Source organism: Papilio machaon, chromosome 1 (assembly GCF_912999745.1).
Source record: "Papilio machaon chromosome 1, ilPapMach1.1, whole genome shotgun sequence".
In the NCBI taxonomy this organism is placed as follows: Eukaryota; Metazoa; Arthropoda; class Insecta; order Lepidoptera; family Papilionidae; genus Papilio; species Papilio machaon.
The window spans coordinates 8,934,660-8,953,190 of record NC_059986.1 but is presented as its reverse complement, the minus strand read 5'-3'; the positions used below and the strand labels follow the sequence as shown (position 1 = coordinate 8,953,190).

The 18,531-nt window shown below is 34.5% G+C and overlaps 1 protein-coding gene across 1 annotated transcript in view; it reads left to right on the top strand.

Moving 5' to 3' along the window:
* LOC106719277 (zinc finger protein chinmo) overlaps window positions 1-18,531 on the top strand; it is a 41,573-nt gene that overhangs the window by 20,644 nt on the left and 2,398 nt on the right. The window contains exons 3-5 of the mRNA XM_014513582.2: window positions 17,069-17,292; window positions 17,456-17,772; window positions 17,903-18,132. Coding sequence (XP_014369068.2) covers window positions 17,069-17,292; window positions 17,456-17,772; window positions 17,903-18,132 — 771 coding nt within the window. The remainder of the gene's footprint in view (window positions 1-17,068; window positions 17,293-17,455; window positions 17,773-17,902; window positions 18,133-18,531) is intronic.

The window sequence follows — 18,531 nt, the reverse complement described above, 5'->3', positions numbered from 1 at the left end:
TGAATGATGTGTATGGCGGTCGTGTTGCAAAAGAAAACACAGTTCGTTTTTGGTTCCAACGTTTTCGTTCTGGAAATTTCGATCTGCAGAACAAGCCCCGTGGACGGCCTGAGACTCAAGTTGATAATGAAGAGTTGAAGGCTATTGTGGAAGCGGATCCATCGCAAACCACGTCCGAGTTAGCAGCAGGCTGCGATGTTAGTGATAAAACTGTTTTAATTCACTTGAAGCAAATTGGGAAGATTAAAAAGCTTGAAAGGTGGGTACCTCACGATTTGACTGAAGCAAACCGGCAAACGCGCGTCGACTGTTGCGTTACATTACTAAGCCGGCACAATAATGAAGGTATTTTAAACCGAATCATTACCTGTGATGAAAAATGGGTTCTTTACGATAATCGGAAGCGCTCAGCGCAATGGTTGGATCCTGGCCAGCCAGCCAAATCCTGCCCCAAGCGAAAATTAACCCCAAAAAAGTTACTTGTAAGCGTTTGGTGGACTAGTGCCGGTATTGTTCATTACAGTTTTCTCAAATCTGGCCAGACTATTACGGCTGATGTCTATTGTCAGCAATTGCAAACCATGATGGAAAAGCTAGCGGCTAAACAACCTAGGCTGGTCAATCGCTCCACGCCACTGCTGCTTCACGACAACGCTAGACCACACACTGCGCAACAGACAGCTACTAAATTAGAAGAGCTTCAATTGGAAAGTCTAAGACATCCTCCGTACTCCCCGGACCTTGGGGGACTCAACTCCGATGGGGCAGTCCAAATCGCCTTCAAAGATTTTATTGATTCCCGTCCGACTGGTTTTTTTTAGTAAAGGGATCAATGAACTACCTATGAGATGGCAAAAATGCATAGAAAATAATGGTTCATACTTTGATTAAATAAATATATTATATTAAAAAATATTCGACTTTTTGTTCCTCCCATACAAAACGCCAATTTCATATGTAAGGACCTAATATTAATAAAATTGGAGTGTCTGTATGCAATATCTAAAAAAAAATATATTTACGTTGCTAATAACGAAAAATCAATTTAAAAAAAAACTTCGTCTGTCTGTCCGCAAGGGTTTTTGGTTCCGGGTAATTATAGAAACTTCTGGATAGATTTTGTCGGGACTTTGAAAGGAATGAGTTGATGAACGCATATTTTAGGCATATAATAGGATACTTTTTTAAATTCTATAAAGTTGCGGGCTAAGATACGGGTTGAGATACAATTAATTACTATGTTTTGAAAGATTATTATTACGTTTGATTAGAGACTGTACTAACACGGCTTATCTATTAATATTAAAGAAGTATGAATGTAAATTAAACATATGGACTTTTTGAAATAGATATGTGTGTGATCTTTTGTGGATCTTATTATTAGATATACACATAGTAAAATATTCAGGCGCTTTCGTCTGTACTTTTACCTTTTGTTAGCTCTTGAAAGGTTCGACTGACCCATTTCTTAAAGCTTTCACAAAGTCGCCTAATAATAGATAAGACATTATTGTCGATCGATGTATAAAATATTTTTGACACCTTTCGAAACTATAAATAAGTTGAAAAAACCACCGATTTTTTTTTAGTTGCCTATTTTGTGGTAGTTTTATCTTCCTTGAAATTTGCATATATAAATCATTAATTAATGCTTAATTATAATTAACAAAAGTAAATAATTTTTTGAAGTGTTAATTATTATAGTTTTTTTTTTGCAAATAATAATGAGTGGAAAATATTTTGGCGCCGCTTTGATGCTGTGGATGCATTGTAAATTATATTTCTGGTTTTAACATCTACTGAAGTAAATTATTATTGTATAATATACAAATGAGAGCGTCGGTGGCTCAGGGGTTAAGCACTTGACTTGCAATCTGCAGGTCCTGGGTTCTAATCCCGCCATGTACCAATGTGTTTTTCGATTTTCGATTTACATATGTACATTTATCCGACGTTCTTACGGTGAAGGAAAACATCGTGATGCAACCTGCACATATCTGAGAAGAAATTCAATGATATGTGTGAAGTCAACCAACCCGCACTTGGCCAGCGTGGTTGACTATGGCCTAGTCACCCCTAACTTGGGGTAGGCTCCGAGCCCCTCAGTGGGGACGTATAGTGAGCTGATGATGAATATACAAATTATTTCGGTTTCCGCAAAATACACTTGGGTAAAAAAAAACAGTTGATAAAAAAAAAGTTTTTATAACGTTTCAAAACAGCTTATCTAGATAAAAAAATCGTGAAGTTTATTATTATTATACTCATTCTGATTCATATTTTCATTGTTAATAAAATTACTTTAATTAAAAAAAAATACCGACTTATTGAGGTTACAATGGATGAAATAGCGCCATCTATTGGCCGCATTTTAAAACATAGATTTTGACCATTTTTAAAACAAAATAAACTGTAATGGTTTATATAACACTTTCTTATTCACCCTTACCGGTTAGAATTGCAGCATTAGTTATAAATATTTCGTTTTTCTCATGTAATTGTAATGTCATATATATACTTTTTTATCTTACTAATTATAAATGCGAATGTTTGGATGGATTATTGTTTTTTTTTTCAAGAACGGCTGCACGTATCTCGCTGAAATTTAGTGTAGATGTAGAACATATCCTGTAAGATCACATAGGCTAGTAAGGTTTTTTTTTCATTCCGCGCGGACGAAATCGCGGACGACAGCTAGTGTATTTATAATTACTTTGTGATGTGTTTTTTTTGCTTTGTAATTGTGAAAAGGATCAAATGTTATTTTATTTATTTGTTTTTAAATATAATCGGAAACATGGGAAAATTATTTAGAAATGTAGAAAAAAAAACAGGGAAATCGATTAACGTTTGTCAACATCAGTTTAGTCGTTAAGGATCTTGGTCGTCACAAATGAATTTACAAACATACAAAACAACACATAAAAACAACGGGCAAAGAAAATTATCATCTTGTTAGTAGGATAAAAATACAATATTTTTTAATTTTTATAGTTTTCGTAGTACCTTTCTTTCATAATACGTTAAAGTTTTAAAACAAAAAAAAGTCTGTAAAATTTAGCAACCGCTACTCTAGAGATGTAAAATTAAAATATCAGGATGACTGTACATTTGAAAGCTTGAATCTTAACAACTACGAAAAACGGGTTTACGTCCGGTACGGAAATTCCGTATCTAGCATTATTTTGCGTAGAGACACCGGGACAGGTGAATATACCAATTATGTGTAAGTACTTCAATGTAGCTGTTCATTTGCCTTTCCTATCCAAAATTTCAAATAAGGACAAGCCACACAGCACTATCAAATACATTGAAAATCACGTAAAAAAATTATCATTTATCGGGCGCATTTGGTTTCGAGAAGCGCTATTATTTTTAAGGAAACAAAGGGAAGGGAAGGTTAAATATATCGTTTATTAAGATTTTTTTCAATCTTTCAAGGTACTTGCTCATTACGCAACAGGCTGTGTAAAGATATAATTACATTATCATCACTTATCGTTGCGACGTCGAGCTTGCATGTCCGCGAAATCTCGCTAAATTGATAAAGGGGTCGTTGACATCAGCCGTGATAAAATTTGCTTTTTTTTATATATCCCAACATTTGAAGGCTATCGTTCAATGCACAAATTTTGATAACGGCTACACGTGTTTTTTATCGTATGATTTTATTTAGTAAACTTTTTGACTTTAACATAATATTAAAGTTAGATGTTGAATGTTTTAAAAATTACGAGTATAATAAATCATTTTAATATAGAATTGATAAAAATAGTTTTATGTGTATATTTCATGTGTATTCCTCTTTCCCTTCCCAGCCTTTAGTTATATAGAATGGATGGGAAGGGGATGTGAATTTGTCAGAGTAGGCGATGCATACCAAAGGAAAATATTCTCATTTTGTGTATCCATCTCTCCGTCGATTAGAAGTAGGCAACGCTCGCTTCACTATTTCGTCGATTTCTTTGATTTGATTGATAAAAGATGTGCACGCGGATGAATTTCAAATTCACCTACACCTCCAAAACTGTCGGTATGTATATCCAATGCCCCATTACGGGGACATAGCACATTAAGTTAATGTCCAAATGTATCAATAACTTCAGACTTTATTACGTTGAATTAGAGTATATTTTTCCTTTTCGTGGTTGTTTGTATAATTTTACGCAAGTTAACAGAACTTATGGAGGATCGCATAACTCATTTCTTTCTATCTTTTTTCTACTGTGACTATAAATACTAAGAATCTTTATAGAACTTAGACTTAAGTATAAAGAAGTTGTTATTTCCCGCTCTATTTTAAATATTTGTTTAAGGAAATATTTTATAAAAACATTTATACTGAATAATTTTTAGGCGTAATAACGTAGGTTATCTAGTTTTCGTAAAACGTGTTATATAAAAATATCAGATGACGAATGCATACGTTATCAACATCGCACAAACATGTTTATTTGAAAGTCTTTGAAATTGCGTTGCAACGTTTCATTTCCTGGTATTTAGTAATATGAAAAATAATATTGCGTTGTAATTTTCCTGCTGTTTTCTGTCTGGTTTTCCTGACAAGTTTAATATTTGAAAATATTTATTGTTGTTTTTAAAGATAGTAACATTTTATGACTAATACAAAAGATGTTTTGATAACATTTAAATAAACATTTTACAAAATTATTTAACATATATATTAAACAAACAAACATTATCAGCTTGATTTTTTAAAACACTTTTAGTAAATCAAGCTGATTTTTCCATTGAAATTAAAAATTTAAAGTGATAACACGACCAATAAATTATTTAAAGAAGATTTTACGAAAATTAAAATATACCAATAAAACTTTATTTTAAGAGTATTGGTAACGGTTACCTCTATAAATTATAATAGTGCAGTGAGCCTACGTAGAGCAAATTTGCGCTCAACCGCAAAACGGGAAAATAATCCAAATAACTTTATTCAATATTGCTGACAAAGATTGATCGAGGTTACGGTATCCATTATTTGGTTTCTAATAAATTGCTGTAATTTTGAGAGCGACTGTCGTTTTATAGTCCTACAATACTTGACCTGAAACATTTCGTTGGTCGCCTTCTAAAAACTGGACAGATTGCGTTTGAAACTGTGGCAGAGTTTTCAGCAGCAGTTTTTAATTTTGTGCCCTAAACATTGCAAAAAATAGATCTAATATATAAAATTCTCGTGTCACAGTTTTCGTCACCGTACTCCTCCGAAACGGCTTGACCGATTCTCATGAAATTTTGTGAGCATATTCAGTAGGTCTGAGAATCGGCCAACATCTATTTTTCATTTTTTTTTTAACTGCGCGCGGACGGTGTCGCGGGCGACAGCTAGTAACTGATAAATGACTTTCGATTTTAATGAAACTTTGTTTTTACGACATTTTGATTTTGGAATTATAACATATGGGTTATTATTCTAATATATCCAACAGTAGAAGTTTAAAAATGTACCAATACTTCGGAATAAGGAAAAGGTAAATTGCAAAGAAGTTATAAACGAACGTACGCTGACTTTGAACTTTACAATGCCGTCTAATTGCAACTCATTTGTTACCTGTCTCAATAGCTTGAATTTGTAAGAGTTTTTCCTTTAAGACTTCGGGTTCTCGACTTTTCGAGGTCGTTTCAGGGCTAGACGCGGCAGAGGGAGGTAGGAGGGAGGATTTAGGTTACAGGGTGTGTGGGCGGTGGAAGGTGAAGTGCGCCCCCCCTGCGTGAGAACCGGGCTCGAGGAAGTTTGCACTCGATGTACCTAACGTCTATTCTTGAAAATGGAACGTTGATTTATTTATTACTGGCCAGGTTGTGTTACTAGTTTAGGAAAGTGTGGTTACATGTAAAGACCTAATTTCATCGCCTATCGTTAGTTAAAGTGGATTTGTATTTGTAGAATTACGTCGTTATTCATTTTTAATAATCCTTATATCCTTCAATAGATAAATTTAATAAAAAATCTGATTAGTAATAGGTTAACATACCAGTAATTATAGATGTTTTTGTGGCACCGGTAACTAAGACAAATTTCATATATTTTTTAAAATTAAAATTATTTTTTAAAAGTAAAGGTTTTAAACAAAAAAAAAATGTTAGCTGCTAGGAATATTCAGAACTATTACTACGAATGTTTTTTTTTGAATATTTTATTCCACAGAGGTTTAAGATTGATAAAGGCTCTGCCATAGTAGGCTTGTTGGAGTCTTTCGAGTGCTGGCGAGGGGAGAATCTCGTTACATGGTCGGCCGGTTCAAGATTCGTTAGCGGCTCCCAGATGGTACTCAGTCGTTATCTGATTTGAATCGAGCTAGACTATGTTTGGAAATGGTTTTCAAGTAGATATGCGTTATATTACGTTGGATTATTTGTTACAGTCCGCGCCTAATGACATGCATATTTTAATCATATAAAATTGTTAGGTTATTGGTATGTATTAAACCATATTAGACCCTTTTTCCACTTAGCTATTTGAGTGAGTATTTACCATATTTCCATCGGTGCTATCGATAAAAAACAATGGCCAGTCATGTACCTAATAGTAAGAGTGACGCCAGTTACACGGCTGGAATCGCTCCACTAATAGCTAGGTGGAAATAGGAACTTATTTACTTTAAGTGCAGGTATGTTAATGGTCTAGCAGAAGTACTATCACTCGTTTAACAATCGCCTTTTATATTTCCGATTGAATAACATCGACCGGTGAAATATAAATGTAATATTGGTTTAGATATTTTTTAGGTTAAACTTTTATGAACAAGTTTTTTTTCTTTAACCTATAAGGTTGTTTTTAAACTACGAAATTACCATGTAAATCTTATTTTGTAGGTGTTGTGAATTATAAGTTAATGTTCATACGTCTTGCGAGTTCACTTCATTATTCATCATAGCAGCTTGGTAAGTATCAATTCATAGTATTTAGTATATAATACGCACTAATTCCGGCTCCGCTGAGAACCGCAGCCGTTGCGTATGGCGAACGCATCGTTGTCGGGGTGTCCTTATCGACCCAGGCTTGATGTGTGTCGCTCGGCAACCCGCCCCCGCACCCGCACAGCACCCCTCGCTCCGCGCACTTCCCGCAGCCGCCCCTGTTTCAGGGTTAGAGTCGTGCAGTGTATGCCTATGTAAATTTGTTAAGTTACCCGGTATCAAATTAACTGTAGAGCATTTTTGTAGTTAAGTGCGATACACATTCACAAGTTGGACTAATAAGTAGGGCCAAACAAATTCTTATACACACATATTTAGTAAAAAAAAAAGAAACGTTTCAAACAGTCAAAAGTTATGTTAATGATTTAAAAAAAAAGATTTATCAGTTAAATGATTTCAATGATTGTAATTTTTTTTTTTAAATCTCGAATTATAAGTTTTTACCTATTATTCGAATTTTAATTAAATAATTTATATTACTATTTTATGCCTGTTTGACAAGTTTTTGAATATGTAATTAAACTTTAGTATTGTTTTAGTTGAACGACGTTGTCAATCAAGCCGCGTTGTAGGAATCCCAGACAGTACGAAATGAAATTTCTAATTAAAATACTTGAAAGATATCTGTTATAAGTTAGCGTACTAAACACGGCTATATTTAAAATGACCACTATGGGGGACGGTTCCTAAAATTACAAAAGTCTCATTTCTAAGTTCACTTTTCAAATAACTTTAGAAATCCATGACATAGAATTAAAAGAGCTGTTTAGTTATTAAATTGCGTGCGTATTTTTAACACTTACAATGCCACTGCAATTTTTACGTACTAAATTGAATTCGTGTATCGTGTCGGTGGCACTGAGCGTGTTAAGTGAATTTATAATAGAAATAATATAACGTTATATTTACTTAAATCTAAAAAATAGCATTGTAATTGAGTATATCGATATATCTTAGTTATTTGTGTTTATTTTTTTACATTAAAAGATAAAATTAATGCTTTAAAAAGTTAAGAATGAATTTGAAAGTCACGAATGTGTTTTATTAATCTGCACAACCATTAAATTTGCCTATGACGCATAGATAAAAAAACATCAACACAAATATTTAACAGTATCGTGTAATAAAAAGGATTTATGTATTAAATTAAGCGATGATAATAAAATGAGGTATATATGTCTCACGTATAATGAAATAGAAAAGATATAACTTAATGCAATTTTTAAATTCAAAAGTGGAAAAAAAATATAGATACAGTTTGAAATAAAAAAAAAATGCAAACAATTGTACTAAAATTTTGTTAGATAAAAAAAGTTATTATGAATATATTTACCATCGAATAAGTAATTAATAAAAGCATTAATCAAACGCTACATTTTATCAAGCGTTGAAAAATCAAACTGTACCTGATTTGAGGTAAACCGTAAAGGGTGGGAGAAAGGGTGGTTACCTCTCACACGAATATACGCTGCATACGTAAAACAAAACCGCCCCTAGCTGAATTTGAATAGGGAGCATAGTTGTGCATGTTCTAATGTACCGTATTCTGGGAATTTGCGGGAACGCGTATATCGATTTTATTTTACAGTCGGCGAACGTGCGAATGGTAACATGAAATCGCAAATCATTAGAGCGAATTCACAAAGGTTCTTTGCGACAATCTTAATATATATATAAATCTCGTGTCACAATGTTTGTCCTCAATGGACTCCTAAACCACTTAACCGATTATGATAAAATTCGCACACCATGTGCAGTTCGATCCAACTTGAGAGATAGGATAGTTTAAATCTCAAATTATAGTCGCAATTTTAATTTATTGCTAATTATTTGTCTGTTATTATTTGACAGTCACAATTATCTGTTAACTCAAAATGATTCTAACAGATGTTATGTAATTAATAGATGGCGCTGCTATGGTAAATCTACGAACGTGTCATATAAGCTTATTAACTGCGCGCGGACGGAGTCGCGGGCGACAGCTAGTATGCTTATAATTTAAATATTGCAATGTTATAGAGTTTGTTAAAGTTTGATTTATAGACACGCAACTCCATCGCCGCGAAATTAAAACAAAAAAAAAACTTAGTAATTGGCCTATGTGCTATTCCAGACAGTAATCTTTGTGGTAAGTTTCCATCTATCCTTCCATTCACCTGCTTCCTCTTTTTTGTAATATTAGTAAGAACATTTAAGTCACAGTTAAACTACCTAAAGAGAGGAACTCAATTAAAAACAACTGTTTATTACGAAAGTAGCCGTTGCCAAATTATATTTTCATTGCTAAACAAAGTTACTGGAAGTATTAATGTACGACTACCATAGTACTTAACAAATATCAAAAAATAACAACAAAAGGAGATTAACTATGTAATCTATGATAATTTTGTTTACCTCCTACACGGATATTTCTTAGCAAGTTGTTTCTATTTTACATTAATATGTATCAGGATGTCAGAATTGATAGCGGAGTGAACAATTGCTCGTTGATGTAAAACGAGAGGGTTACGTATACATATATGTAATTATAGACATGCAAATTGTTAGGCAGGAACGTCGGGGGATGTTTATCAACGTTGAAAATCAATAGCGCTGCGTGCCGTGAATTATCTCATACAAGCTACTGATTCTCCGAACTAATTACTGATGTGTTAATTTTAGTATGTTTATATTCTAGTTTTTTGATACATTTAGAAACGTAAGGTATTGTATAAGGTGCACAGAAATCTTTTATAATTAAAATTGTTGTTGTAACAAAAAAGTGTTGGCAGTTTTTTCACTTTATTAGACTCTTACACTAATTTTTATACTCTAGGAATCGAGGTTCAGTATTATTTGAACGGTGTGTCTACGTGGAAAAGTTTAATGTTCAAAATGTATTGTCGCTTGACTCTAGTTACACCTCCATTAATATTGTCCACGAGCCCAGCCCTGACGTCGGGTTCGGTTCACCTAGTTTTTCACTGCCCCTCTCCCGCTCCCCCCTACCCACTGCCCCGTGCAAGATTGATTTTCTCTCGCGCATTCACTTGCACTTTCACTGGGGGTGGATATAGCTGTCTCACTCCAACGCGCCCACTCGAGCCGACCTTGAAAGGGGGGGAATGTGGGCGAACGCGCCCACTGACGTCTAGCCTACAGGGTTGTACCGTTCGGTTTCACTTCCTCAGGGCTTTGCTAGGGTAGAAGTATATGATAAAACAAAAATTAATAAAGTGAACAAAATATTGACAATATTTTCAGTTACAAACATAGATATGCGAGTCTAAATCAATTTTTAATTCCCTTGCTCGGATATTATTTTTCTGATTTATATGTACACAGCAAAAATTGTTAAAATCCTTGTTATACATGTATATACTATGAATAAACCTATTAAGCGTAATTATATTAGATATTCTCACCGTTTGTAAGTTGTTCTGACTCGAAAAAAATACATGAATTATATCTAATAGGCTTTTATTTTAACAAAAACGATAATAAATTACAAATAGTACAGTACACAGCCCTATAAAATCTGCGTCCTGTTTGCGTGGGAGGGTGGGGGTGTCTGAAAACGGGGTTAGTCGAGCCCCCCCACAAATTTAAGCTTTCACTTGCATCCTGTAGAGTTTACATGTACATTTACAGCTAGCTATAGGCCGACTAAAATCGATCGTCTCATCGTTCTTGTATGTTAAAGTTTTCCGATTTTAATGTTACGTTAAATGTTATAGACATGTTTTTAATTCATTATTTACAATAAACTAACAATCGCCCGCGAATCCGTAAGCGCGGAATTAAAAAAAAAAACGTAATAAGTAACCTATGTGTTCTTTCAGACTATGACTATGTTCTACATCTGTGTCAAATTTCCTTCCATCTATCTAAACATTCGCATTTATAATATAATAAATATTAGTAAGGTTTATCCAAAATATTGCTTTGCAATTGATCATCAATAATGTCAGGTCAACTTTAATGTATGTACATAAGAAGTATGTCAATATTTGTACTTCCATAGACTTCAAAATTTTAAACTATCCAGTAATTAAGTGCATACATAACTGCTCTTATTTTAGCTACCCTACTTCTAGGACAGACTTATTAAAATTACTGTCTTCCCGTCCTATGGGAAAAACACACTTTTAGTAAACAGGCATCTTTATAAATACGATAAAATGAATTCCGTGAAGTCCATGAAATGACACGTGTTAGGAATCAATTCACCGCTGTGCCCGGCCGAGCTGCTAAACGCTGCGTAATTTAACGCTCAATACATATTTGTTGGGAACAAAGTTCCAAAAACTAATTTGCGCTCGTAACCCTCCACCCTTTGATGTTGTATCGTTGCACAATGTTTAAATACCTTTGTCTAAATGTGAATATCCACATAAATTTTACGTTCCGTCAAACTTATGAATATCAGTAGTACTTAGTGTGTTAATAAAGGTATTATTTCTAAAACCATTTAGCTGTTAACTTTTATGACAATAAAAAGAGTAGACACGACTAACGGGAAATTCCGTTTAGATATTTAATAGTATAGTCTTGCCCAACGTATACAGTAGCACTTGATTTAATTTGCCTACATTGGTCTCCACTCGTCAAGCCTCGGCTAACGTAACCAAATACCCGGCATAAAAGGGATGTGAACTCAGATATGATAGAGATATATAGAGAAATAGCTCTGTGACGGCTCTCTATAGGGAAAAGGATCGGGAGATAATTTTATGAATAATCATCGCATAGTAATCATTAATCGCCATCGTACCGATATCGAGAAACTTGTATTAAAATTTGTGCAGCGCCTCTATCGGGCATAAAGTACAACAAAAATCGCATACTAATTTTGACAAAATTGACGTTGGCGATACGAAGGTTAACGAATATTTGTGCTAGGCCCAATGTTTCGATCTAATTTCGTAAATTGTAATTCAATTGTTTCTAATAAATAATTAAAAACTAAATGCTTCGAATTATTTGTTACAAAACTAAGTAAATTCTATTATTATGTTCAATGTGAACTTTGTACAGAGGAAAACATTTTTTTAATACTTGTATTTCAAAATTCTTTGAGTGTGAACATAGTGTGTGTAAAATTTTTTTTGCGATTACACAAAGAATAAGTTCCTGTTTACAATTAAATATACGTAATTATACGCATTAAATGTTTCAAATTTACTGTCTTTTAAATTAATTAATTTGTTAAATGAAGTTGCATAGTAATTTTATAACAAAAAAAGTTTTGTTTATTTTTGAATATGAGTTAGTTTTCATAATATACAATACTAATATTATAAATGTGAATATTTGGATGGATGGATGGATGTTTATTTGAAGGTATCTCCAGAATGGCTCAACAGATCTTGATGAAATTTCGCATACACGTAGAACATATTCTGGAAGAATACATAGGCTACTAATTATGTTTTTTTTTTAAATCCGCGCGGAAGGAGTCGCGGGCAATAGCTAGTTATTTAAAAGATACAATTTAGTTAACGAGAAAATTAATAAAATAAAAAAATATAAAACGTTGTTTTGCAAGTTACTGCCGCACTCAGGGTATTTAAAATCTACACTGATAGAGATCCTTAGAGTAAATTGTATGGTTGATTAACAAAAGGGTATGTTTTCTACAGGTATGTATGTATGTCTATTACATTATGATCTAGTCCTAGTGTCCTTGTACCTAGATATCACTTTTTTATATTAATATTTTATATTTTATTATATAATTGCATATGCGGAAGCTTATTGGACGACTGTACTTCGATCGCCTTCGTATGAAGGACAAAGGGCCGAATTTCCTACTAGAAGTCATTTAGGCGAGGTCAAATGACGTCAACGCCGAATTGACTATAAAACATTAGAATTTAATGATAATACATATGTTAATATATTGTATATTAATATTAATTTCAAAGGTTTTAGACAGTTTTATTACATAGTAGAGAATTTAAGAATTTTAAATGACTATTTTAATCTTACATGATTATAAGTCGTCATATTCTATCTTTGGGGATATTCGAATTTAAATTCCAATCTAGATAACAGCAATACAATAGGTTTCCAGTTTTAAGGTTAATTCAAAAAAAGAAAACTAAAAAAACTTAAGACACCGAGACGTGTTTGAGTTCATTTCTAAAAAACACGTGAAATGTGGAAAGGGAATACTACAAAATGGTTTCGACGGATTTTTAATTAGAAGTCGCTTTCAGTGTAATTCTAAAAATTACAATCATTGAATAATATACCATCTATAAAACTAGCAGTACGAGTTTGCAATCGGTAGTTTTATTAAACAACAGATTTGAGTAAATAAAGCATTTCTAAATTTGTAAGTATGTCGAAGTGTTTTAAACAACGATGTGACCGAAACTAAAGTTTATGAATTCCAATTTAGAAAAAAATAAATATGCCATACGAAGCGCCGTCAGATAAGCGTTAGTGGGTCTCCGAATGGGGCCAATGTCGCGGTGTTGCAAGCGCATGCGTCGACCAATGTCGTTTGTTTCCTCGTTGCTACGTCGCGGCGCTACTGTTGCAATGGGTCATGCATTCCCGAGCCCATAGAAACACGAGTAAACGTTGATTGTCCTAATTTTAATTTACATTATGCAAAGCTAAGTTGCTTCATTTTTTTTCTTTAGCTGTAACAGTTACCTCTTTACTAAATATCATTAACTCCTCTTATACTTTTCTAATAACTGACACTTCTTTTCCCCTGGTAGTTCTAAATTCTGTCACAAAACTTATGTCTGGCCCTTGAAGTGGTTTATAATGTCTCTCATATCTAATCGTATGTTCTTTTCGTTATCAGACTAGAATGCGTTTTGGTTGAAATCCATACATAATTTAGCCACAACAAAATATAGTACGAGTAGATGTGTTTTAAATGAAAATATATGTTGATTAAAAAAAGTGAATTTTATTTTTGGGGAGTTTATTCTTAAATAATATATTTATATTTCTTAAGCCCATGTAATTAATTTAAACAATGGAACGTCAACACAAGATATTGTATATATATGAAAAACTATTCTTACCTATACCACGTTACGTGAGCTAGACTTTTACGGGATATATTTACGTATTTAAGCATTTTAACGTAAAATGTACAGATTGTGACTGTGTACTATTCTTCTGTCAATGTTATTTTTTTTTTTTTTTTTTTTAATAAGAGAAGGGGGCAAACGAGCAGCGGGAACACCAAGGTGTTCATCGACGCCCATGGACATCTGCAATACCAGAGGAATCGCAAATGCGTTGCCGGCCATTGTTGTTATTGTTAACAATTCTGATTCGTTCTTGCAAATCTTTAAGGAATATCTATGAAATCCTTACCTACTCGTATTAACTATTACAGTCACTTATCTTTAAATGCGATAACAATGCGATTTATCTTGGTCTGAGCGTCTGACTACTTATTTATTCACTTCCCTGTGTATAGAATTGTGTTGTTCTATCATATAGTAATGTTTTTACATTGTCAACTTTTTTAAAGTTACCTTTAAATCTGTGTCGTACTATTACGATGACTCCTATGAATAAGCCAATGTGCAAATTGAAAACTTTTCAGGAGACACTCTTAAAGTTTCAACCATACAGGAAAATAGGCCGCGTAGGCCCTTATACTTCAGCAACAAAATAAAGCAACATTTTAACGGTAGCTTTTAATACTAAAAAGTAAAAATCATCAAATCGCTACTTTGGCCCTTATTCATAGGTCCATTGATTAGTCCACTATTCTTTTCCATCCTTTTACTATGTCGAAAGTTATTGGTAATTTTAAATAATATACTTTCGTAAAATAGAATATTTATGTAATGACTTACTTTATATTCTACAAGTACAAGTTCCTACAGTTTTATTCGCTCTCACATACTAATGCGGTGCTATTATTTTTATTAATGTGGATTAGACAGGTATTAAGTAGGTTAATGGTAGAACCATTACAAACTAATACCGAAAGGTCGGTAGCGATAACGTATTTTGGTTGCTAACATATCTTACAAATTATAGTGTCATATGCCAAAGTTTACTGTTGAAATTACAAAATGATTATACTAGGAAAAAAATTGTAATATTGTAAGAAGTTTAGTGAATATTGAGAATGGAAAGGATAAACGAAAACAATGGCGCTTTTCAAATTTTCTTCGACATACTTTTTAAAATAAATATAATGAACATATTTAATTAAACCATTGTAAAACATCAATTAAAACAAAATACCGAAATTAAAGTTATGTGATTGTTTTTGTGGAATGTACCAACTTAAAGTTTACACAAATTGCTTAATTAAATTACCAATAGTACAATCGCCGTTGTGTCATCATCGTCAAATATGTCAAAATTAGTATGTGATTTTGGTGTACTTTACGCCCGATAGGAAGCGCTGCACAAATTTTGTCGTTGACGATACGATGGCGATTGTCACAAATATACTAGGCTCACAGTTTACAAGAAATTAAAGAAGTTCTAATTCGATATTCGAATTTTTATGTACACGGATAATCAAGTGCAAGTCTTGTAGCAAACAAATGAAGCTGAGAACGAAACGAGGAAGTGTTTGAGATAATCTGTGGGCGGAACGGCTGTGAATAGGACCGGGGTTAGGCTGCCCACGGACTTGCGACCGACTACATCGATAGAAAAATCGATATTTGACACATAGATCGATAAATCGTTTTTTACACTGTCTATGATATGCACAAATGGAGAAGATTTTTTTTTACAGAGAATGAAAGAGACTGTGAGATGTCTTTGTACAAATGTTTCGGCAGTGAAAACTGTTCAGATCGCAGGTACAGTTTTGACGTTAGGTTTGGCCTTCCGCATCTCATGCGACGGCCGCGCCAAGGCTATGATTTTGTTCCGCGCCATGCTCTCTGACGTCACACTCCAGATGTAGGCATTCGCTTGTTATTTCGCCGCCATTGTTTCTAAATGTTGACATGATTAAGCTAAATTTTAAGGGTGTTGACCTTGCTTAATGATTTCCATCGATGGGTTACGTTTCAATTGACATGTTCGTTCGGAAAAACTAGTTTTTTTCTATACATGTTTGAGAGCAGGGTTTATTAACGCAATCGTTTTGATTTTAAGTTATTTATTCAAATTTTAAAACAATTTAATAATTAATAAAGAATGATTTTGCTGCATTAAGCTGGGAAAATTTGAACCTTACACTGGTACGCAGTAGTAACTAATGAGCTCTTACGAGGTTTAGGTAGAGCACATACTTGCATAGTCGCGCTTTGCTAACTCCGATTACGTAATAGTTTATACACATACCGCATAATTTTCCTTATTAATAATAATGTAATATACCTCTATGCGTTTAGAGACAGGAACTTATTTGGTAAGTGCACGCTCATAGCATACTATTACACCAAATTCGTCAACATCATTTGCCGTTATTTTGATGCGCTGAACAAATAACTAGAATGATGTTTGGGTTAAATTATGAGTATTATTAATTTATGAGTTTGTGTTCTACTTACATAGTTATTGTGTAATTTAAAAACGGTGGGGGACAATATTAACTGATTAAAAACTATTAACTTTTTAGTAGTTTTTGGTAGGTAATATTCTTAATAAAACTACCTGTCAAACCTTACCTTGATGAAATCAAAATTACTTGCTTAATTTATGATAACTGTTACCCAATTAATCAATTTAGAGTTTATTAGCTTTTAATATTTTAAAATTTAGTCTATGTCGGGGAGTTATTTGTAAACCAACAAGGTTACAAAACACCGAACATTTCATTTCTAATTAAAAACAAATCGCTCCAATATGAAGCTCCGGTTCACTTCTTAGAACTCTCGGACCACCGTGTGTTTTGTCTTAAGGGTCTACGTTATGGTGTCGTATACACTTACATAGATATCTTTATGATTAGCTACACTTTTAACTTCTATACCAAGGTCGATTATCGCGTAGCAAGCTTCGCTTATAACATGATTGAAAAGGTTAAGTATTGACATGTGCGTTTGTTTTTAAATATTTATATTTGTCCCGATCTGGATGACCCCAGTCGTCTAAATAACTTAGACCATTTTCGCTAAATTTCCAGCTGCTCCCGACCGTTGTAATTTTTCCCATTTACATAGCCAAAGTAACACTGTGTAATGTTTTGTTGCAGGTCGTCAGTTCAAAGCGCACAAGGTGATACTGGCGGCGTGCAGCAAGCACTTCCAGGAGCTGTTCGACAGCGCGCCACCGAGCCATGCGGGCGCCTGCTACGTCATTCTGGAGGCCACCAGTGCCGACAACATGCAGGCGCTGCTCGAGTTCATGTACAAAGGCGAGGTGCACGTCAGTCAGGACGCGCTCTCCAGCTTCCTCAAGAGCGGAGAGAACTTACAGGTGACCTTGATTTGCTGTTTCGGTTTAGCGAAGATCTATACTGGCAAAACAGTCTTGTACTAAGTCTCGTAGAGAAGTGTCTATATGTCTAATATTTTTTGCCATTTTAAAGTTCCTATGCATTTTGTAAATAGTGTAAATTATTTAAAATGTAACTTTTCAGGTTAAGGGCCTGTCAATGGAAATGTCGCAAGACGCTTGGGTGAAGCAACAGACGCAGCAGTCGACCGGAGAGCGTCATCAGACCAGGATCAAAACGAGCCCGGTGTCGGGGTCGGGGAGTTGCGAGGCGCAGGAGGCGACGCCACAGTCACACACGGCTACTTTCGCGCCCATCATGCCGCAGTACGGCGTGCCCATACACAGCAGCAGCGGTATGGGCCGATACGCGCCACCGGCACACATGCCCATGCATCAGCCGTCGCACCGGCGACCGGCTGCGCCTAAAACTGTACCCAGTCCGCATGCTAGGAATTACAGGTACTGTGATGCATTCTTCATTATCAGTATTTCAAACGGTAAGAGCTGTCGAAAAGTCAATATCGATGTATGGACATAGGACACGTAACAATTCTTCATCTTTCTGATACCTATTTTATACCTGTTGCAGGCAAAGTTCGTCATCGTCGCACTGCGGCAGCGTGGCGGACGAGCCGGACACGCGGTCGTCGCCGGGTGCGGGGGCTGGAGGGGGTGCCGGCGCGGGGACAGGAGCGCGTTATGAGGACGCGCCCGCAGAGTGCACTTCCACACTCGCCAACCCCAAGAACAACGGCTACGAGCGCAGTGCCAGCGCCAACGAGGAGATGGAGCGCCTCTCCAATGATCAGGGAGCTGAAGGTTCATTTTCATCTTTACATCCTGTAGTCTTAAGTACTGTTGAATTGAAACCCGGCTCTTCTTAAAACCTATTTTTTCAACCTATTTTATCATATCTTTTCAACCATCGCACACCAAGCAGATACATCTGAGAAGTACGTTGTTTCAATTGAATATACTCAACATAACTGGAAGGCCGTACATAATTTTTAAACATATATAAAATTTGTAACGATAAAACAATAGAATTTAAAAATCTTTGGATGAACATCGTGGGAAAAAGATAATTCATTATGATCTTGTTTTGGATAAGCTCGTATTACCGGATGTTTTGTTAAAATGCGACTCAAAACAATTACAATTACATAAAGACAGGAAACCATGTTTATATGCGTTGATATTAAATTCACTGCAATTGTA